The sequence below is a fragment of the Coregonus clupeaformis genome, chromosome 6, assembly GCF_020615455.1.
Source record: "Coregonus clupeaformis isolate EN_2021a chromosome 6, ASM2061545v1, whole genome shotgun sequence".
In the NCBI taxonomy this organism is placed as follows: Eukaryota; Metazoa; Chordata; class Actinopteri; order Salmoniformes; family Salmonidae; genus Coregonus; species Coregonus clupeaformis.
In genome coordinates, this window is record NC_059197.1 from 447,046 (window position 1) to 470,551 (window position 23,506).

The 23,506-nt window shown below is 44.3% G+C and overlaps 1 protein-coding gene across 2 annotated transcripts in view; it reads right to left on the reverse strand.

The window, feature by feature from the left end:
* LOC121567374 (signal-induced proliferation-associated 1-like protein 3) overlaps positions 1 to 23,506 on the reverse strand; it is a 103,954-nt gene that overhangs the window by 35,844 nt on the left and 44,604 nt on the right. For both annotated transcript variants that reach the window (XM_041877379.2, XM_045217012.1), the window contains 2 exons: positions 13,646 to 13,763; positions 518 to 2,207 (listed from right to left, as the gene is read on the reverse strand). In XM_041877379.2, coding sequence (XP_041733313.2) covers positions 518 to 2,117 — 1,600 coding nt within the window. In that variant the 5' untranslated portion in view covers positions 2,118 to 2,207; positions 13,646 to 13,763. The remainder of the gene's footprint in view (positions 1 to 517; positions 2,208 to 13,645; positions 13,764 to 23,506) is intronic.

Consider the following 23,506-nt stretch of genomic DNA (forward strand, 5'->3'; position numbering starts at 1 on the left):
ACAGCATTCAGGGGGACAGGCAACAGTATTTTTGGAGCGGTTACCTTTATCTCTGTGGTTAGGCTCTTAGCAGATGATTATGTCCTCGGGGGCAGCTATCTATTTTTCCAGGGTCTAGAAAGGTGATGCTGGGAGCACACACACACACACAGCTGTTCTGCAGGATCGGGGGGGAGGAGTTTTAATAGGAAGAGACAACCAGTGTCAGGATTAATGTGCAGAGGCAGAGAGGTCAACGTGTGTGTGAGGGAGTAAGTTAATTCTTCTCAGAGCTATGAGCTCAGTTTGCCAACAGACAGAGGCAGGTACATATTATCCTCTGGGACCGCTGCCAGGTTGGCTGACTGTACAGGGGCAGCTGGATGGAGGAGGAGAGAGTACTGCCAGTTGACAACACTAGTGATATGCTAGACTTTTATTGACAGCAGATATCATAGGGAGAGTGAATACTAAAAGTAGTCAAAGTTAGGTAGGATAGGTAGGCTGGATTGAGTGGTAAGATCAGATCAGTTCTTACCTTTCCCGTGGAAGTAGTCTCGGTAGTACCGCGCCCCCAGGTCCACGTGCTCTATGCTATAGAGTTTCAGCCTGTCCATTCTGGTGACTTGCTGCTCTATGGGCACCTCCACCACCGACACACTGGCGTTGCTACGCCGAAGGCTGCCCCTCACTATGTCACCCGCGCCCCCCTCTCCTCCCCGCTCGGCCGAGGAGCTCAGGAAGCTGATGTTGCGCTCCCCGTGGCCCCCCGTCTCGTTGCGGAAGTGGGGGCAGCTGAGGAGGAGCGAACTGGAGCTGGGGCCTCCGGGGGGGCCGTCCAGAGGGTCCATGCCCAGGGAGGGTGCGGGCGCGGTGGGGTCGAGTCCTAGCGTCAGGTCCTCAACGCTGGAGTAGGTGGCGTCCAACCCACTCAGAGTTGAGGACCGTGACACAGCAAGGGAGACGGAGGCCGCCGATGCCCCTGTTGCAGTGTTCCTCCGCTGGGATACGTACGTGCGATGAGCAGCCGCCTCATGGAGGTCAAAAAGGATGCTCTGGGCGTCGTAGTGGACAAAGCTCTTGGGACACAACCAGGGTTTGTAGGGGGTATCTGTAGAGTTACGGCCTCCCCCGTCCTCCCCCACCTCCCCTCTGTCCAGCTCCCCTCTGCTGGAGCTGCGGAGCTTCCGGAACAGCGAGGACGTCCCCAGAGACGACTCTGTCCCCCCACTCTTCTTCCTCACCCTGTTCTCTGACCGTCCCATCCCTCCATCCTCCCCCCTGGGTGTGGGGGAGTGGCCAGTGGGGAGGGGTGCAGAGGGAGGGCAGTTGGGGGTGTGCAGTAGCTCCCCCAGGCGTACGTGGGCAGTGCTGCGCTGGTCGGGCCTCTCCTGGTGGAACTGGCTGAGCATGTCAAAGAAGCTCTGCTCGGTAATGCCCTGCACGTCGATGGAGGAGGTGCTGCCGTACTCCCGGAACAGATTAGCACCTCCACGACCTTCCACCTCGTTCTCATCCTGCTCGCTCAGAGTTACCTCACTGTTGGAGCGCTGCCGTAACGGGGGGAAGGCACGCAGGCCTATGGGAGACCCTCTTTCACCCCTGTACCCACCACGGAACTCCACGTCCTTCGTGCGTCGCCTTGGTAAACGAGCCACTCCTCCCCGCACCAGCCCGACCTCGGAGATGGGGAAAGATGCGGAGGAGGTCGTCGTGGAGGGGTCGTCTCCATGGGGATTACCACCTTGCCCGTTCTCCAGGAGCGACTCCCTCGATTGCGCATGGCGCGGCGGCCACTCAGCAATACGGGCGCGGACGCCCATCTTGGGAACGGAGACACGGGATTGGGTGGCCGGGTCAGAAAAGGGGGCAGGGTGGCCGTTGGGGGTGAGGTGGAAGGTGGCATGTTGTGTGAGGAGGGGTCCAGGCCCTCCCCCTCCGCCCCCCTCCAGCAGGTCTGAGGTGGTGCAGGTGACCCCTCTATCTCTGTAAGTGTTCATGGTGCCCCAGGAGAGCTCAGGGCAGGACAGAAGGCAGGGGGGAAGGGGGCTGGCATCCCGGGCCAGAGTTGGGGGTAGGGGAGAGGGAGAGGAACCCCACACACACTCTGCTGATGCTGTGGCCTCCACCTCCCACATACATCGCTTTCACTGGGAGGGTGGGACACTGCTTGTCATATGCCCAGTTACACAGTAGGCTCTCTCTCTTCTCTCAGGCTCTGGGCAGATCTGGGGAGGAGACAAAACACACATTGATATGCTGACGACCACAACAAAACATGCATACATGGCATACAGTAATACGCTGTTTCTTAACATGCACACCCAAACACTAACATACACTGACCCAGATTCACCCCTCCTATCCAATTAAATGACACCACGAAAACTGTGACTACAGCAACTCATCTGCACTAGAGTGTGAGAGAGTGATTAAGGGAGAGTGGAGGATATGAGCGAGAGAGAGGAGGATATGAGAGAGAGAGAGAGAGAGAGAGGAGGATATGAGAGAGAGAGGAGGATATGAGAGAGAGAGAGAGAGAGAGAGGAGGATATGAGAGAGAGGAGGATATGAGAGAGCGAGAGAGAGAGAGGAGGATATGAGAGAGCGAGAGAGAGAGAGAGGAGGATATGAGAGAGAGAGGAGGATATGAGAGAGAGAGAGAGAGAGAGGAGGATATGAGAGAGAGAGAGAGAGAGAGAGAGGAGGATTTGAGAGCGAGAGAGGTGAGGTGAGGGGATTTGACTGAGGATTTCTCCTGTTGAGACTAATCTTCAGAATGCCTGACAAGCAGGGTTATTATACTAGTGTCATATTTCAGCAGCAATACACACACACACACACACACCCACACCCACACAGGCACGCACTATACATTTTCATTACACCAAATCAAACTCCTGCATCATAAAGCAATGCTGAAAGTGCTAGGACATCAAAATCCCAGCTAAACCGCACTTCATAAAGAATAGATATAATCTGACTGGATATTCACATGGAGACAGAATATGCACACACACACACACACACACACGTTGGGTTGCTGCTGCAGTGTCATCTTTAAGTTAATTTAACTTACAGCAGTATGTATGGTTCCTCATTTAGCTCCTTCTCTCAGCTGGTACTTAGCCCAGGGTGATGATACATTTATGACAGTATCTATGCTATGCACCTGGTACCAGCCTGTGAGAGGTACGTGTGTGTACGTGTGTGTGTGTGTGTGTGTGTGTGTGTGAGCACACTATGCATTACAACTGGTGTCAGGCCGTGAGAGGTCATACGCATTAGTGTGTGTGAGTAGGTATGTGAGGTGTGTGTGAGTAGGTATGTAGGTATTTCACATTTTCCACACAGAAATGTTTTGGTACCCTTCCCTAGATCTGTGCCTCGACACAATCCTGTCTTGGAGCCCTACGGACAATTCCTTCGACCTCATGGCTTGGTTTTTGCTCTGACATGCACTGTCAACTGTGGGACTTCATGTCCAATCAATTTAATTTACCACAGGTGGACTCCAATCAAGTTGTAGAAACATCTCAAGGATGATCAATGGAAACAGGATGCACCATCGCTCAATTTCGTGTCTCATAGCAAAGGGTCTGAATACCTTTCAAAGACAGGTGTGTGCCTTTCCAAATCATGTCTAATCAATTGAATTCACCATAGGTAGACTCCAATCAAGTTGTAGAAACTCAATTTCGAGTCTCATTGCAAAGGGTCTGAATACTTATGGAAATAAGGTAATTTTTCCAACAATTGTTTACAGACAGATTATTTCACTTATAATTCACTGTATCACAATTCCAGTGGGTCAGAAGTTTACATACACTAACTTGACTGTGCCTTTAAACAGCTTGGAAAATTCCAAAAAATGATGTCAGGGCTTTAGAAGCTTCTGACAGGCTAATTGACATAATTTGAGTCAATTGGAGGTGTACCTGTGGATGTATTTCAAGGCCTACCTTCAAACTCAGTGCCTCTTTGCTTGACATCATGGGAAAATCAAAAGAAATCAGCCAAGACCTCAGAAATAAAATTTTAGACCTCCACAAGTCTGGTTCATCCTTGGGAGCAATTTCCAAACGCCTGAATGTACCACGTTCATCTGTACAAACAATAGTACGCAAGTATAAACACCATGGCACCACGCAGCCGTCATACCGCTCAGGAAGGAGACGCGTTCTGTCTCCTAGAGATGAACGTACTTTGGTGCAAAAAGTGCAAATCAATCCCAGAACAACAGCAAAGGACCTTGTGAAGATGCTGGAGGAAACAGGTACAAAAGTATCTAATATCCACAGTAAAACTAGTCCTATATCGACATAACCTGAAAGGCCGCTCAGCAAGGAAGAAGCCACTGCTCCAAAACCGCCATAAAAAAGCCAGACTACGGTTTGCAACTGCACATGGGGACAAAGATCATACTTTTTGGAGGATCTTTTTCTGATGAAACAAAAATATAACTGTTTGGCCATAATGACCATCGTTATGTTTGGAGGAAACTGGGGGGGCTTGCAAGCCGAAGAACACCATCCCAACCGTGAAGCACGGGGGTGGCAGCATCATGCTGTGGGGGTGCTTTGCTGCAGGAGGGACTGGTGCACTTCACAAAATAGATGGCATCATGAGGAAGTAAAATGATGTGGATATATTGAAGCAACATCTCAAGACATCAGTCAGGAAGTTAAAGCTTGGTCACAAATGGGTCTTCCAAATGGACAAAGCATACTTCCAAAGTTGTGGCAAAATGGCTTAAGGACAACAATGTCAAGTTATTGGAGTGGCCATCACAAAGCCCTGACCTCAATCCTATAGAAAATGTGTGGGTAGAACTGAAAAAGCATGTGCGAGCAAGGAGGCCTACAAACCTGACTCAGTTACACCAGCTCTGTCAGGAGGAATGGCCCAAAATTCACCCAACCTATTGTGGGAAGCTTGTGGAAGGCTACCCGAAACGTTTGACCCAAGTTAAACAATTTAAAGGCAACGCTACCAAATACTAATTGAGTGTATGTAAACTTCTGACCCACTGGGAATGTGATGAAAGAAATAAAAACTGAAATAAATCAATCACTCTACTATTATTCTGACATTATACATTCTTAAAATAAAGTGGTGATCCTAACTGACCTAAGACAGGGAATTTTTACTATGATTAAATGTCAGGAATTGTGAAAAAGTGAGTTTAAACATATTTGTATGTAAACTTCCGACTTCAACTGTATATACAGGGTCAGTTCCAGGGTCAGTGCCAATACCATATTTACAATGTGCCATTAAGACAAGCCCGTCCTCCCAAATTAAGGTGCCACCAACCTCCTGTGATATACATGCATAATGATCTGCATGTATTTCGCAGGAGGTTGGTGGCACCTTAATTTGGGAGGACGGGCTCGTCTTAATGGCTGTTGCGGAATTAGTGGAATGGTATCACATGGTTTCTATGTGTTTGATGCCATTCCATTTGCGCCGTTTCAGCCAATATTATGAGCCATCCTTCAGCAGCCTCCACACTGATGTATATTCCTTCCTCTCAGTCTTGCAACCAAATCACAGGTAGGCCTTTGCAAATATTAGCGAATCAGCCATTCTATGCAGTATTCTATTATACACTGGACAGGGTGAAGTTAAAATCAATGTGTTGTATTGAGTAGAAGTGTGGAGAACGTTTAAAAAGACGTGAACAAGCGTCTGGGGGACGGGCAATACCATCGTGGTATTACGATACTACTCGGTATCGTGATACTTGGCCTGGTATCGTTAGTAAAATGTTGGTATCGTGACAAGCCTAGTGTGTGTAGAGTCAGTATGAATGTATGTGCGTGTTATGTGTGTGAGCAAATTGTGTGTGTTGGAGTGTGTAGAGTGTGCATAGAGTGAATATGTGAGTGTGTATAGAGATAAAATAAAATAGAACGGTCAATGCAGATAGTCCGTGTAGCCATTTTGCTAGCTATTTAGCAGTCTTATGGCTTGGGGATAGAAGCTGTTCAGGAGCCTGTTGATGTCAGACTTGACAGTCTATGGCTTGGTTGGCTGGAGTCTAACAATTTTCCGGGCCTTCCTTTCACACTGCCTGATATAGAGGTCCTGGATGGCAGGGAGCTCGGCCCTAGTGATGTACTGGGCTGTCCGCAACATCCCCTGTAGCGTCATGCGATCGAGGGTGGTGCAGTTGCCATATCATGCAGTGGTTAGGTTAGGTTATTCAAAACAACTTAAACCTTTCGGAGAACTCCGTTAGATAAAATCATTGTTTGATCATGAAGTAGCGTGGCCAGAGAAAGCCAGCATGCATAAAAACTGGTCATTCTCATATCAAACGGAGAGAAAATACAACATTTTCAAAATAATTAAGACACTGAAGTGTCTGCTATAAAAAATTAAATAGGTGTCGGCTATACTGCCCAGATCATCTAAAATTGAGATAGAAAAAAAATCATTTTCTGACTGGACATTTTGCGCTGCTTTGGTGAAAATCTGAACTCTGTCTCCATTGTTCTCTTGCATTCTTTAAATTGTTAATAGCATATTTATTGAAATAGGTTATGCAGGCTACAGCAAAGGAATAGACCACTTGGCATGGCCCTGCTGTGGGCTGCCCGGTCAGCTCCTTACGGCGTGGTGCCAGTCAAGTTGAAATAGGCTATACATAGTCTGTTACATCACAATGTCGTCACCATCGACGATGGCTGTCAATCATCTTCGATTTCAGATACTATCGTAATATCGCCCAACCCTACTCTACCCCTCCTTCTGTCCATTCTCACCCTCCCTCGCCATGGCGTTATCAGAGAGAAACAAACGAGGATACACACAACTAGGCTACGTTATACTCAGCTAAGGAGGGGAAGGGGGAATAGAAAATTGAGAAATGGGGAGAGAATGTCAAGCGACATAACAGTAGAACGCTAGGGGGGAACCGAAAGAGGGAGAGAGTGACGGAGTTGAGGGAAGAAAGCAGGAACATGTCCACTGAACCAAAATGACGCGCCTTAATATGACAGTCACAAAGAATCAGGCTTCACCACTGCCCTCTCACTATAAAAAGCCTCCCTAGACTCCTAATCTACCCCTACTTTATTCAGAGTCTTCTTTTCTCCGCTCAAACTCTCGCTCTAATGTTTTACTCTCCCTTTTTCTGTCCCTCTATACCTAGGCTAATCTATCTCCATTTTATTCAGTCTCTTCTCCGCTCAAACGCTCTCCTCTCCTTCATCGCCATCGGCTTCTTTTGCTTTATCCCTGTGTTTCTGTATCTCGCCTTCTCATTCCATCCCAACATCTGTCTCCAGTAAGCTTATGATCCAGGCAATTTCTCAGTATGACATTGTTTAATGATGTTAGCTACTGGTATGAGGAAAAATATGTTTTGTGTGGATCGCAATCATTTCCACACAGCTTCTATTCATCATTCTATTCAGCTGAATTTGAATAATATTGAGTGTTACATTTCACAAGGCAGAGAGTGAATGAAACTTCTGTACATTCTGAACAATCCTCTGTGATTCACTTTTGGCATAAGACAGCATTACACACACACACACACACACACACACACACACACACACACACACACACACACACACACACACACACACACACACACCGTGTACAAAACTCATTCACAGTGAACAAAAACCCACAGTCAGTTGAGCACCAGTCAACCACACAAATGTATAATGTCTTTGTTTTGGAGAAATACAGGCAATTCCAAGGCCACCTCCGAAGGGTCCTGCTCTGATCCTGCACAACATCTTTCCTCATCCGGCGCGTTGGTCGCGATACGCTATCAGTCCCAATCCCAGATAGGTCCCAGCTGCAGCAGCTGGAGAAAGGGCCCTTTATTTAGCTGAACGCCAGTCAGGAGAGAGTGGAAGTTCTGTCATGTCTCTGGGTGTCCACAACACTGAGCCAAGGCCGACAGACACAGTAGAACTGGGCCACAACTATTATGCACAAGCTGGAGGGAGGACAGACCGACACAGACTACCACAGCCACACAACTAAAACAGGACGTGTTTGGCAAACACATCTTGTTATGCAGTGCACTGACACGTTTCTAATTCAACTAAATGTGAAATGTTATTTGATGTCTTCGCTAGCCTTCACAGTTCACAGAACCTTTCCAAAACGGAAAGAGATGGGCTGCCACAGCCCAAAATAGCAGCTGCAAGAAAACCCTTCCAGACAGACCCATCGCAACCCAAGGCACGGAGGATGGCACACATAGGTGAAAGGGATGAGGTTTATCCCCAAACAATGTGAAGCGCTAAATAGAATTAAGTAGGAGAGGCAGAAAATGGCAAGGGCCATAGGAAACATAGGAGCCACAGGAACATGACGGGTTTTGAGGCCCCCAGGAAGACACAGCTCTGGCCCCAACTACAGAAGATGTAAAGCAGGAATTTAATGCCTTTTAATTACTCCCATAGCAATTACTGAGGCCTCTGAAGATGCTTCCCCAGCCAACTCCCTCTCGGAGTGCCTGTGCACCGTGCAGCCCTGGCCCACACAATGCAAACACACACTGGAGCTGGTAATTACACTACTCGCAAATCATAATCACAGAGAGAGCAACGAGAGAGCTACAGCTACCAGAGGAATTATTGTACACAACACACGCTCCAGATGGAGAGAGCGGTTACTGTATCGTGACAATGCCAAGTGACCAAGGTCAAGAATAAGTCACTTGTGGAACAGACCGCCACACAGGATAATAATGCATTTGAGATAGAGGTAGCCTACGCATAGAATATACATAATTAAGCAATAAGGCCCAAGGGGCTGTGGTTTATGGCCAATATACCACGGCTAAGGGCTGTTCTTATGCACGACGCAACACGGAGTGCTGGATACAGACCTTAGCCGTGGTATATTGGCCATATACCACAAACCCCAGAGGTGCCTTATTCCTATTATAAACTGGTTACCAACATAATTAGAGCAGTACAAATAAATGTTTTGTCATACCCGGCTGATATACCACGGCTGTCAGCCAATCAGCATTCAGGGCTCGAACCCCCCAGTTTATAATTAATGATATAACACATGGAATACACATTAGGACAGAGGTGAGAAACCCATACACAACTTCAGCTGCTTTCAGATACTTTGATCAAAGACACAAAGGACTACACACACAATCCACGACCATACTACTATTAGGCATACGCAAATGTAGGCTAAGTCGTACAAAGACGACATTGACAACTTGAGAGGGTGGCAGGCAGTGGTGAGTGACCCGAGGAGGGATTCTACAGTAATATAACATGAATAGTCTAATATTAGCTGTGGTGACGGTAAGATGGGGCAGTCGGTTGTGTTGGGAGCATATGGTGACGCATATGACTGGCAGACAGCCGGCAGCGATAGGGCATCACTTCACAGCACTGTGGGACAACACACCCTGACAGGACGGCAACCCTGCTCTCTGGGACTATAGCTCAGACATACAGGGCTTGGGCCCGTATTCATAAAGAGTCTCAGAGTAGGAGTGCTGATCTATGACCACTTCTGGCTTTTAGGTCATATTGAATAAGACTATGTAGACAGGGGGACCTGATCCTAGATCATCATTCCTACTCTGAGCTGCTTTATGAATAACAGCCCTGGTATAGATAGACTACAACAGAGACTGGGCTGTGTGTTCTTCATGCACAACCCCCAGGGCCGAGGTAAAATATACATGAAGACTAGAATTAAGTGCTGAAATAAATGTAGCCAAACGGTACTTTGCAAACTGATAGAGAGTGACTGAAGGAGATCACACACAACCCTTAATGTCTGTTCAGTTTGCCAAAATGTTAGCATCCTAATGAGACAAAATTGTTGTAATGAGTGAAAACTGTGACCTTCTAATGAATGAATAGATGATTAGTGAGTGGTGGAGATGACTAGGACCTTACTGTCGCTTCAGTGGGCTGTGAATGTGTAACGATGCAGAAAGTTCAGCTCTATTATACTCTGGTTGTTGAAGGGTTCTTGTGCTGAGTCTGTCTCAAGCTATTCCAGGATGACCGTCTCTACGTCTACCTGATCTCACCCCACTGGCTTTCCCTGCAACCTGACCACAGCTCTGACCCTAACCAAACCCATGGGCCACATGAATATGATAACGGCCTATCTATGGTTTTCCCGGGACTGTTGTGTGATGGATTTGACCAACTTAGCCTGACTCCGGTCCTGAAGGGCTGCAGTGTTTGAGATAAAGTGGAGGCTTGGAAAAGCTTGCACACACACTGCAGCCCTTGCTTTTCACCCCTGTGTTGGTGTGTCCTCCAGGTCTGCTGTGCTTCCCTATTATACCTGGCAGTGACAGATCTTGTCAGGCGCAGCGTCTCTGTGCTGCCTCTCCTGGCCCTGCTGTGATTGTCTCCATTGATTTCCTGTGACATTGTTTTGCACTCTATCCCTGATAACCTCTACTGTCACTGCTGTGGTCTACTCCGTCATACAGACAGAACGCTAGCCTGGAGGAGAAGCATGGGCAGGGAGTGCTACACACACAGCCGCAAACCCACACATATGCTTGCAGACATGTGCACTGCGAAAACGCACGCATTTGCATCATGCACACACACGTAGGAGAAGGGTGCACGGGCAAGGTATAAGGGGCGACCTACCTTCTTCTCCTCCACTTGGTTGCCTGTGATCTGAAGTAGGGTGAAGGGCAGTGGAAGTTTGGGGAGTTGGTGCGAGGGGAGGTGGCGATACGGTGAAGGTCGCTATAGACGCCTTGTTCTTCTCTGCCATGACATAGGCTTACACAAATCTTTACATGAATAACATTAGGAGGTAGTAAGGTTTACACATCAGCAGAAGGCAATGCGACATCTGCACTTCTCCTTTCTGACTGGATGAGATGAACCCTCATCTACACACCATTGAGTCAGCTTTCATGAGGCTTACTGTTACAGCTAATTTCTAAAGCCTGACACTAGGCCGTCATGCTGAGCAGTGGTACTTTTAACCCCAATCAGAATCAGCTATGCATATAAAGTATTCATCATCATTTCACTGAGACCTTTGCATCGACTTCAATTTACTACCACTTTAATCTACTGCTGTGGTGCAATCTAGCACTGGGCCTTTCCCCTGGGGTAGACAGCCACTTTAGAGAACAGGGGGAATGCTCCGACTCAGAAAGAGGGAAAGCTAATAGCAGCCAACTGCATTACTACCTCTAAAAGCCTGTGGTGTAGCTTAGTAGGACTACAGTGGATTCAGACAGTACTGGACTTTAAACATGACTCACATTGGTCATTAGTGATGGGGGGGCTGGTTGGCTGTACCAAAACTCCAGTATTTTTTCCTTCATAGCTTGTTCTCCATCTTTTTAAATACATTTTTACATTTACATTTTAGTCATTTAGCAGACGCTCTTATCCAGAGCGACTTACAGGAGCAATTAGGGTTAAGTGCCTTGCTCAAGGGCACCGACAGATTTTTCACCTAGTCGGCTCTGGGATTAGAACCAGCGACCTTTTGGTTACTGGCACAACGCTCTTAACCACTAAGCTACCTGCTGCCCAAATAGGAAGCCAATTTGTTTACAGCACTTTTATTTCCATGACTGACCAAAACGTGTTTTCTCATGGCTCTCTCTTGTCCCTCTGCAGCATGGTGAGCAATATGTTTCGAACATGGACTCTCAATAAAATCACAGTATTGAATTGCAATACATATAGAATCGTGAGAATCGCAATACATATCGTATCGACACCTAAGCATCGTGATAATATCGTACTGTGAGGTCCCTAGCAATTCCCACCCCTATTGGACGTACTGCATTTAAGTGAATATTACCAGTACAGTAAAACCAGGACTATATGGATAAGTGTAGATCCATTTCATAGGAGTAAGAGGTAGAGGCAGCCGTAAGGTCTTAAGACTTTTGGAGAAAAAAAAACTCCATTATTTTTTTTACCTGAAATTGTAGAAATAGCCTGTTACATTCTGAAATTGTAGAAACAGCCTGTTACATTCTGAAATTGTCGCTGCTTGACTGCACTGAGCCACCGACATCCAGGCAAGAAGCAATTCCACAAGGAATGATCAATGTCAGTCGCAATTTGCTTTTACCTCATAATGACTTCCATGATAATGAAGCCTGGTTTGTTCTAAGGTAACTCTAATACGCTAGTGTAAGACTAAGAGCTCCTCTCTAGCTATGGTTCAGACAGCACGTTGATGTGAAGATGCAGAAATGATTTTGTTTAGCTAGCTAACTAGCTTGCTAGCTAACGTTACCTAGCTGTGTAGCCTACATTATAATATGAATGACACTGTATGATAACGTGATAGATGAATTTGTATGTTTATTGTAATGACTAAAATATTCCACCCCGATACTGTATAACTGTGCAAACTGTGTTAGAGTTATAAGACAATAAAACATTCCAATAGGGAAGGAGACCTGGAAACTGTCAAACATAAACATTCCAACAGGGAAGGAGACCTAGAAACTGTTAAACTTAAACATTCTATACTGTGGAAAGTCACAGGCCGCCTAAAGGTGGGCGGAGCAAGTTCCTTTGTGTGAACGCATATAAAAAGACTGTTCTTTTTAGCGGCAGAGCGCTCTCTGAATAAAAGGACTGATCAATTGCAGACTGGGAATTTGTTTAATTCTTCGTTAACCAGAGCCTTACAACCTCTGGGAATTATTCAAAGCTCAAGTGATAGTTGAGTTCAACCATTGAGATAACAAAATCGTGACATAACGTTACTGTACTTTTGTTCGTATGGGAGGGGTAAACGTTCATTATTGATATGCTGACGTCACTTGATCATGAAGAATGTTGTTTGTTAGATAGCTAGCTAACAGGAGTTAGCTGTGTATTTTCAGCTAATTGAATGTGTACGGATGAGAAAAGAAACCATGCTTGTCAATTGTTGCATTATTTAATAGTGTAATATATTTTAGAAGAAAAGTTGCTCGGATTGTTAAATAGTTTGTGCTTACGGCTAGTGGCTACTGTGATATTTAGGGTCAATTTGACCAAGAATGTCGCTTTGCCAGCCACAACGAAAGGTAAGGCAAGGATGTAATGTGAATTGAAAAGTAGAAATCTCATTCGCCACTCCGCTCCTCACTCATAGTGGGAATAGGACCTAAGACACAGCCACAGACATCAAACACACCCCTTAACAGCCAGGGGGGTTAACATTGACAACACACAGGACGGCTGTTACATACCAAACAGAGGATCAGGTGATGCCCCAAGGTTAAGGCTGGTCGCACAGAATACTTTCAGTATCCCTAATGGGTACGTGTACGAGCATATACACTTACACCCACATTCAATCTCTCAATAAGAGTAGAACCACATAAAAATGTTGGCAACATTTAAACTACAACAAACATATGCATAGATAGAGGCAGGCACAAATAAATCAAGAGTCCCGTGTCGACTACGCAAATGAAACCCCAAACTCTACTGGTGGGAGGTGGGGTGTTTCACTGAGTATTGTCAACCAGTCTTTCAAGCTGTCATCTGAAGGCAATAAAACTGTAGATAGAGACAAGCATGCAACACACTTGGCATGACTTCCTTCACTTTTACAGCCAACCACGTATTGCCCTGCTGCTGTAAAATAACAGTGATACTAACACATACATGCAAACACACACACACACACTGTTGTTACTCATTTAGCCTACCTCCTCCAGGCGTCAGCTGTGCAGGTGAATCGGGCGTGGTCCGTGTGTGTGTTGACTCACAGGTGAGCAGGGGAATCAGTGACGCGGGGACGGGGGAAGTCTAGCACAGTTCTGCTGCCTGGAACACAAGAGGAACAAATGGTAAGAAGTTAGAACCACTGTTCTCTGTTATTAGGGAACCGATGAGACAACTACCAATTGTTTAAAAGTTCAATGGGTGACATTTTGAGTGAAACATCAGAGAGAACCTTAACAAAGCCTCCAGGTAGCCAGAGGAAAACTACACTGCCACAATTGAGAAGAACTAGGCCAAAAGACAGAAACACATATCAAAACGTTCATTTTGCTACTTTACTTTAGCTGAGTCATAAGGTTAATTTGTTAACCAGTAATAACATTCCAAGTAGGCTGACTGAGCTCTGATAGGGATGGAAGATGTGTGAGGAGGTGTTATGAGTGTGTACAGTCCGCCAGAGGGGTGTGTGTGTGTGTGTGTGTAGCTGCTGTCAGTTACAGGCTCATCAATCCAGCAGTGAATCTATTGTGTGATGAGGAGACGTGGATGCCAGGGGCTCGGTCTGTGTCTTACAAACACACACAAGGCCTAAATCCAATCACTCAGTGGCACACACCATAGTCTCCTAAACACACAAACTCACCAGTTAAATAGAGCAAACTATTAAGATCTTCTGATCCTCCACGGATTTAACTACTCAGATAAAGCCTCTGTTCATTGACCTATTTTCATGTAGCTACGACACTATAAATGTCAGACTTTATACTGAAGTCAAACAAAACTTTTATTGAACAGATAAATCCTCTGGCTTTTCTCTCCCTCTTTCCCCAATCTCTCTTTCTTTCTCCCTCTCTCTTCCTCTTAAGGCATCAACATGCTTCAGTTCGGCTGGCACCTAGCCGAACTCAGCTAGGTGAACCGAACAACTGTTTGCATAGTCCCTTAAAAGACCATCGCTTGGAAAAATGAAAAAAGCAGCAATAGTGTTTGTCCATTTAGTCGTGAAATTTTACATCTAACTAAGATGTTTGGTGCAGTATTTCTCAATGAAAGAATGTGCATGAAAACGAGTTGTCTCTCATTGAATGACAACAAAGACTTAATTGAAGAATCCTTACGCGTAGACTTCGGCTTGCCCCGAGAAATAAATGTGTGCCGGAACAGCCGAAAAGAACCTTACCGAAGTCGAAAATTAACAAAACTCTTCCGAACTGTTTTGGCTGGGAAGCACGCGGAGACACCTTTATTCCTTTCCTCTCTCTCTATCTTTCCCTCCTTTCTTCCCATGTCTCTCTGTTGTCTGTATTTCTCTCACTCACCCTCTACCTTGTCTTTGATGACTATCCCTCTGTATCCTTGACCTCCCCCACCGTGCCAATGCCCTGCCCCTCTGTACTTCCTGATTTCCTCTTCCTGTGCACCGGAATGTTCTCCTGAACAACACGACAGCAGCAGGGTGAGCCAGGTGACTATTGCACTCAACGTGCTAGTGCCAGTGCATGTGAGGTCGGTGTGTGTGGTGTGTCGGTGGAGGTTGTCGGATTGGGGGCAAGCCGAGGGTAGGCTACAGAGTAGTGGGATGAGGAATAGGGTTGATGTAGGCTCAGTAAAAAATGGTGTTGGGTTTCTCAGAACCGGAGTGAGTGATGTGAAAGGTTATGTAAGAGGGTGGGGTGATCAAATATGGGTGAGGGCAGGGGGACGACAGGGTGATCAGGTGAGGTTTACAGTTGGGCAATGTCAACTTTTGTCCTATCGTGATTATGTACTAATAAAACACTAATATACAATGTTATCGCCCCTCTTGGTAAACCCCCAAAATTATCATAATTGGGGGAAAAACAAAACCCTCCTATAACCACCATTAGGCTATAGCGTGAAATCATGACAAAAGATAATGTTGTTCAAATGGGCAAATCTTTTCTAATATCCTTCCTGGTGGAGGCAGCTTGAGTATGTAACAGGTGGGTGTGTGTCTGTGGCTGTGTAGCACGCACATGGAGCAAAGATGGATGAGCGGGGTGTGCGAGATAGGAGCAGAGCAGATAGGAGAGAGAGAAGCATCATTTATCATCCCGTCTGACAGTGCCTGTCTTGACTACAGGGTTGCCTAAAACCATTTGAATTCAATCACTTTTTGACAGAACCCCTTTTGATTTGAACAAAACCTTCCATACATATTTGCCCATTGTAGAAGTACGCAGAAAGTGACTTTTTGGACTAAACACATTAAACACACTAAACACAAAACATGTGCTCAAAGTTGACCTATTTTGCATAAACGGTTGAGATTTATATAATTTAAAAGAAATTGTCAAACCATCTTATAATTTCTTGAAAAAAAAAAAACATTAAATAAAAATTGAAATGTTTTAACAAATGTAAAAAGTTGCATATATTGTAGCTTAGACCCCTATTTTAGATAATCAGAGGTTTTTATGTTGTGCCTGCCATCGGTTGAGACAACAAGCTCTTGAATACAGGGTGGGTGTCATGTTTTGGCTAATAAATGTACTAAAATGGGAATCAAATTTAAAATCACTTCCAAATGGTACCACAAAGATGGTTGGAGGTCCACACATTAAGAGAATGGGAATATCTGTTGTTTTTAATTATACTGTCAATCCTTCATAGGAAACCTATTGAAGTCATAAGAATATAGATCATAGGATAGACAAGTTAATGGTGGGTAGACCAGCGGCCATCTTTGTGGTAGTAAATAGTTAATTATTTTATATTAATTTAATAGTGTACCAGCTATGGTTTACCAGATAAATTGCAGTGGTCTGAAGTGATAAACAGAATTCATAGAATGGACCTATGATTGAAATGACACCCACCCTATGTTGTGTCTCAACCGATGGCAGGCTCAACACAAAAACCAAGGATGATTTAACGTAGGGTCTACGCTACAACATACAGTGCATCCAGAAAGTATTCAGACCCGTTCACTTTTTCCACATTTTGTTATGTTACAGCCTTATTCTAAAATTGATTAAATAGTTTTTTTCCCCCTCATCAATCTACACACAATACCCCATAATGACAAAGCAAAAACAGGTTTTTATAAATTTTTGCAAATGTATAAACATAACCTATGAAATATTTCATTTACATAAGTATTCAGACCCTTTACTCAATACTTTGTTGAAGCACCTTTGGCAGCGATTACAGCCTAGAGTCTTCTTGGGTATGATGCTACAAGCTTGGCACACCTGTATTTGTGGAGTTTCTCCCATTCTTCTCTGCAGATCCTCTCAAGCCCAGAGAATCTTGTTTCTCATGGTCTAAGAGTCTTTTGGAAAACTCCAAGCGGGCTGTCATGTGCCTTTTACTGAGGAATGGCTTCTGTCCACTCTACCATAAAGGCCTGATTGGTGGAGTATTGCAGATATGGTTGTCCTTCTGGAAGGTTCTCCCATCTCCACAGAGGAACTCTGGAGCTCTGTCAGAGTGACCATCGGTTTTTGGTCCCCTCCCTGACCAAGGCCCTTCTCCCCCGACTGCTCAGTTTGGAAAAGTCTTGGTGGTTCGAAACTTCCATTTAAGAATGATGGAGGCCACTGTGTTCTTGGGGACCTTCAATGCTGCAGAAATTTTTTGGTACCCTTCCCCAGATCTGTGCCTCGACACAATCCTGTCTCGGAGCTCTACGGACAATTCCTTCGACCTCATGGCTTGGTTTTTGCTCTGACATGCACTGTCAACTGTGGGACCTTATATAGACAGGTGTGTGCCTTTCCAAATAATGTCCAATCAATTGAATTTACCACAGGTGGACTCCAATCAATTTGTATAAACATCTCAAGGATGATCAATGGAAACAGGATGCACCTGAGCTCAACTTCTAGTCTCATAGCAAAGGGTCTGAAAACTTAAATAAATAAGGTATCTGTTTTTATGTTTAATACATTTGCAAACATTTCTAAAGACCTGTTTTCGCTTTGTCATTATGGGGTATTGTGTGTAGATGGATGAGGGGAAAAAAACGATTTAATCCATTTTAGAATAAGGCTGTAACATAACAAAATGTGTAAAAAGTGAAGGGGTCTGAATACTTTCCGAATGCACTGTATGCGAATATGCAAAGAAAATCGGGTTGACATTTTTTTTTTAACAATTGACGTTAAAAGGTAAAAAAAAAAAAAAATTGTCAACCCTGTTTGTAAGTTTTTAAATTCTATCAAACTCAACCGTTTATCTTTTCCAGTGATGCAAAATGGGTAAACTTTAAGCACCTTTATCTCCAAAAAAATCACTTTCTCACCACTTCTTCCATGGGCATGTATGGACAGTTCTGTTCAAATCAAAAGGGATGCTGTCAAAAAGTGATTGAATTCAAATGGATTGACCCTCTATTAAGTCTGAGTAGCCTAGAGAGGCTAGCTAAGCTAACGTAGCCAGCTAGCTATCTAGCTAGCCAATTGAGTCTACTTGCTGCACTTTCCCCCAACTCCATTCTGAATAAACAACAGCCTGTTGGTTGCTCGTCTTTCTCACTTCGCCAACGTTTAATTCTATAATTTTAATTCCATCTTGCATTGTATTAATGAGCTCTCACTTCACTTGCCTCACATGGAGCTTCTTTGACTGTAGTGATGCTCTGATTGGCTGACAAAAACAACAAGCTTCACGTGAAGGCTACAGGTCTTCCGATAGAGAAAAAGATAACAATATTTTCTGAATGGACATTTTCCACGGCTTTGGTGGAATTCTCCGCTCGGTCTAGCAGGGCCGGGACGATACCAGTATTGCGATATTTTTCAAAAATGAAAACACAAAGCAGAACTAACTCTTTGATCCGCTGTATGTAAAATATTGTGTGCTATAGCTAGGGAAATACATAAATGTGACTCTGGATGACAACATAATGAATGTTTGTTTCCAACATTAGGGCTGTTCTCCTAAATAAGTTAAATCCGCTTTGTGTTTTGTTTCCTTGCCACGATACTTACGTGTATCGCGGTACTGGTATCGTCCCGGCCCTACTGTCTAGCCTGCATTCCTCTCTTGCTTTCTTTAACATATTTATTCAAACAAATAGGCTATATAGAAAATAAGATTACTCTGAACGTCGCTTGTGTGCTGCCCTGCTGTGCGCTGTATGACTCCGTTCATTATTATGCGGCTCCAGTCAAGTTCAAATAGGCTAAACCATCGTCTGTCACATCACGATGTCTTCACCATCAACGATGGCTGTCAATCATCATCGATAGACGATACTATTGTAATATCGCCCAACCTTAGTGAGGTTGATTGCGCTGAGAGGGGAGGGGGTCAGACACCACTACTGTCTGACAATACAGTGCCAATCAATACTGATCAATTCAGGTCCACTTACTCCCTGACGCACAGCATAATAACAATCTCTTAGTAAAAGTGTGTGTGGGGGTGGGGAGAGACATTGTGTGTGTGTCTATGTGTGCGTGCCATGAGTGTGTGTGTATCGACTAAACTACTGGAGAGTACAGTCTCCAGAGCCAAGAGCCAGTCCTGAATATAGCCTGCAGAGTCAGCATGGATTTACAGCTTAGACCTCCCCTACTTCCAAAATAAAAGAAACAGTGAAAACTTTCCAGCCATGGCTAACATAGAGTAAGGTCACTGGTAAGCCTATTAGGGTTGAAATCGATAAATGCAACACCTAGGCCTACCTACCTACCTAGGCCATGGGGTTTACAGGTATGTAGGCTAATAGCCTAGCCTACATTCCATTATAATAAACACAAACAAATGAAGACACTCCATATAGCCTCTTGTGCGTGCATGTTTGAATAGTACAGCAGCTGTATATTTAGTACTGGAGTTGCAGTGCCCGCCAGACAGAATGACCATCAAACAAAGAGAAAAGAAAGTTAAGCCCAGTGCAAAGGGAGAGATATTGTGTGTGTGTGTGTGTGTGTGTGTGTGTGTGTGTGTGTGTGTGTGTGTGTGTGTGTGTGGCGCTGGATCAATCAGGAAATCGAGTGCATGTTCTTGACTTATGAGTATGATGACTGGGCTTCTTGGTACCCGTGATCTGTGAAGTGGGCTGTAGCTATGCTTCCAAGGGTGTGTATGTATGAGCGTGAATGAGCGTGTTTACACCTGTCTGTGTGTACTGTGTAATATGAACGTGCGTGTGTGTGCCTTGCTGTATATGGCTGTACAGTAGGCTCAGAGAACAGGAATATGGTCAGTTATGTCCCTGCATGCTAGAGCTAGAGAGCGCTCAGTAATCATCATCTCATACAGCAGAGCAGGGTAATGAAAAATCTCTCTCAGTACGCTGAACAGTGTGACTGTGCCGGCCTGAATTAGAAACAAGACTCATTTCAAAGAGGACATGCAAATGGTACTTCACATATCATTAGGTGGTTGATCCAGTGCTGCTCTGCTCCATGGTGAGCCACAGAGGAGAGGAGCATGAGCTGGCTTCCTTCCGCCAGCCTGTCATACGCATTGTGTTGCCATTTAAATGGATTACTCCAAACTCCGACTGCATTCATATTTTAGAAAGTTTGACGTGTGAGAGTGCTACTGAAAGTGCTACTTAAAGTGGTTCCATATTTTTCTTCTTAAACCAGTTTGAAGAGGAGCTGTTATAGTCAGCTAATGGGTTTGTCAATGCAACCGTAAGGGCGTTTTCACACAATTCTGAGCTACAGGTCGAATCAGAGTTCAATTATTTGTTATATAGTTTTTTTATTTTTTTGTCTGGTTGGTTTCACATTGCCAAATGTCAAACAAACTAAAATGCCTAAACAAAACCCCATGTTCATGCAGTCATTTGTTTATTGGAGAAAAATGCTCAAATTAAATCCATCTATGATTATCAAGAGGCATAACACGTGTATCCCAAACGTCATTTTACTTTCGCTTTGGTCTTCCAACAACATGCGGGAGGAAGCAGCGCAATAGCAGTTGCAACGTGAATAGGCTATATTCAGCAGCCTATATCCCCAGTATAGCCCCCCATCTCCCCAAATCAATAAATGTAACATAGTAGTAATAATAATAATAATAATTTGAGATTCTGCATGAAAATATGAAGTTATAGTACTGTGTGCATTTTATCAAACGCTCGTTTGGTCTGGACTGCATTCTCACCAGCAGCGAACCCAACCACAGTACGAATGGAATCGGACCGAGACCACTCTTTTTGAACGAACCATGGTGCGTTTTTTAGTGCACTCCCGAGTGCGGATAGTGTTCACACTTCACACCAGTCCAAACTAACTGAACAAAGGGGGAAAACGTGCCAGAGTTGGGGGAAAACGCTCCAAACCAATTCGGTGTGAAAGCCATGTAAGACACATGGAAGTGTTGGTGTGATCATACCCTGGCTGACGTGGCCTATACAATATATGCTGTTCTTTACCCTGTTAGAATGGGTATAATTTTTCAGCTGTATGATGTCACTGCCATTGTATTATATGAATTAATTTCTGCTAGGGATGGGCACGGTTATTTGAATATCCGAATGGACGTTAGTATTCGATTACTTCGGAAAGTATTCCATTTTTTTGAAAAAAATGTAGGCCTAATTTAAGCTCTTAAGGATCGGAACCTTTTTTTCAATTTTCGCCTAAAATGACATACCCAAATCTAACTGCCTGTAGCTCAGGACCTGAAGCAAGGATATGCATATTCTTGATACCATTTGAAAGGAAACACTTACGTTTGTGGAAATGTTACATTAATGTAGGAGAATATAACACATTAGATCTGGTAAAGGAAAATACAAACAAAAAAACATGCGTTTTCTATTTATTTTTTTGTTCTCTGTAGCTCAACTGGTAGAGCACGGCGCTTGAAACGCCAAGGTAGTGGGTTCGAGCCCCGGGACCACCCATACACAAAAATGTATGCACGCATGACTGTAAGTCGCTTTGGATAAAAGCGTCTGCTAAATGGCATATTATTATTTATTATTATTTGAAATTTAAGAGAAAGGCCACAATATAATATTGCAGTTTAGGTGCAATTTAGATTTTGGCCACTAGATGGCAGCAGTGTGTGTGCAAAGTTTCAGATTGATCAAGTGAAGCATTGCAATACTGGACTATTTTGTATAAAGTCTGCCCAAATGTGCCGAATTGGTCAATTGATACAGTTGAAGTCAGAAATGTACATACACTTAGGTTGGAGTCATTAAAACTCGTTTTTCAACCACTCCACAAATGTCTTGTTAACAAACTATAGTTTTGGCAAGTCGGTTAGGACATTTACTTTGTGCATGACACAAGTCATTTTTCCAAAAATTGTTTACAGACAGATTATTTCACTTAAAATTCACTGTATCACAATTCCAGTGGGTCAGAATTTTACATACACTAAGTTGACTGTGCCTTTAAACAGCTTGGAAAATTCCAGAAAATGATGCCATGGCTTTAGGAGCTTCTGATAGGCTAACATACATCATTGGAGGTGTACCTGTGGATGTATTTCAAGGCCTACCTTCAAACTCAGTGCCTCTTTGCTTGACATCATGGGAAAATCAGCCAAGGCCTCAGAAAAATTATTGTAGACCTCTACAAGTCTGGTCCATCCTTGGAAGCAATTTCCAAACGCCTGAAGGTACCACGTTCATCTGTACAAACAATAGTACGCAAGTACAAACACCATGGGACCACGGAGCCGTCATACCGCTCACGAAGGAGACGCGTTCTGTCTCCTAGAGATGAACGTACTTTGGTGCGAGAAGTGCAAATCAATCCCAGAACAATAGCAAAGGACCTTGTGAAGATGCTGGAGGAAACAGGTACAAAAGTATCTATATCCACAGTAAAACGAGTCCTATATCGACATAACCTGAAAGGCCGCTCAGCAAGGAAGAAGCCACTGCTCCAAAACCGCCAGAATACGGTTTGCAACTGCACATGGGGACAAAGATCGTACTTTTTGGAGAAATGTCCTCTGGTCTGATGAAACAAAGATCGTACATTTTGGAGAAATGTCCTCTGGTCTGATGAAACAAAAACAGAACTGTCTGGCCATAATGACCATCGTTATGTTTGGAGGAAAAAGGGGAATGCTTGCAAGCCGAAGAACACCATCCCAACCGTGAAGCACGGGGGTGGCAGCATCATGCTGTGGGGGTGCTTTGCTGCAGGAGGGACTGGTGCATTTCACAAAATAGATGGCATCATGAGGAAGGAAAATGATGTGGATATATTGAAGCAACATCTCAAGACAGCAGTCAGGAAGTGACTGGGTCTTCCAAATGGACAATGACCCCAAGCATACTTCCAAAGTTGTGGCAAAATGGCTTAAGGACAACAAAGTCAAGGTATTGGAGTGGCCATCACAAGGCCTTGACCTCAATCCTATAGAAAATTTGTGGGCAGAACTGAAAAAGCATGTGCGAGCAAGGAGGCCTACAAACCTGACTCAGTTACACCAGCTCTGTCAGGAGGAATGGGCCAAAATTCACCCAACTTATTGTGGGAAGCTTGTGGAAGGCGACCTGAAATGTTTGACCCAAGTTAAACAATTTAAAGGCAATGAAACCAAATACTAATTGAGTGTATGTAAACTTCTGACCCAATGGGAATGTGATGAAAGAAATAAAAGCTGAAATAAATCAGTCACTCTACTATTATTCTGACATTTCACATTCTTAAATTACAGTGGTGATCTTAACTGACATAAGCCAGGGAATTTTTACTAGGATTAAATGTCAGGAATTGTGAAAAACTGAGTTTCAATGTATTTGGCTAAGGTGTATGTAAACTTCCGACTTCAACTGTACATTTTCAAGTACATAAATACAGAGAACATACACAAATGATATAGTAATACAAAATGTAAGTTTACACACTCCCAGGAATGTCATACATGATGGATCACTAGCTTATACACTA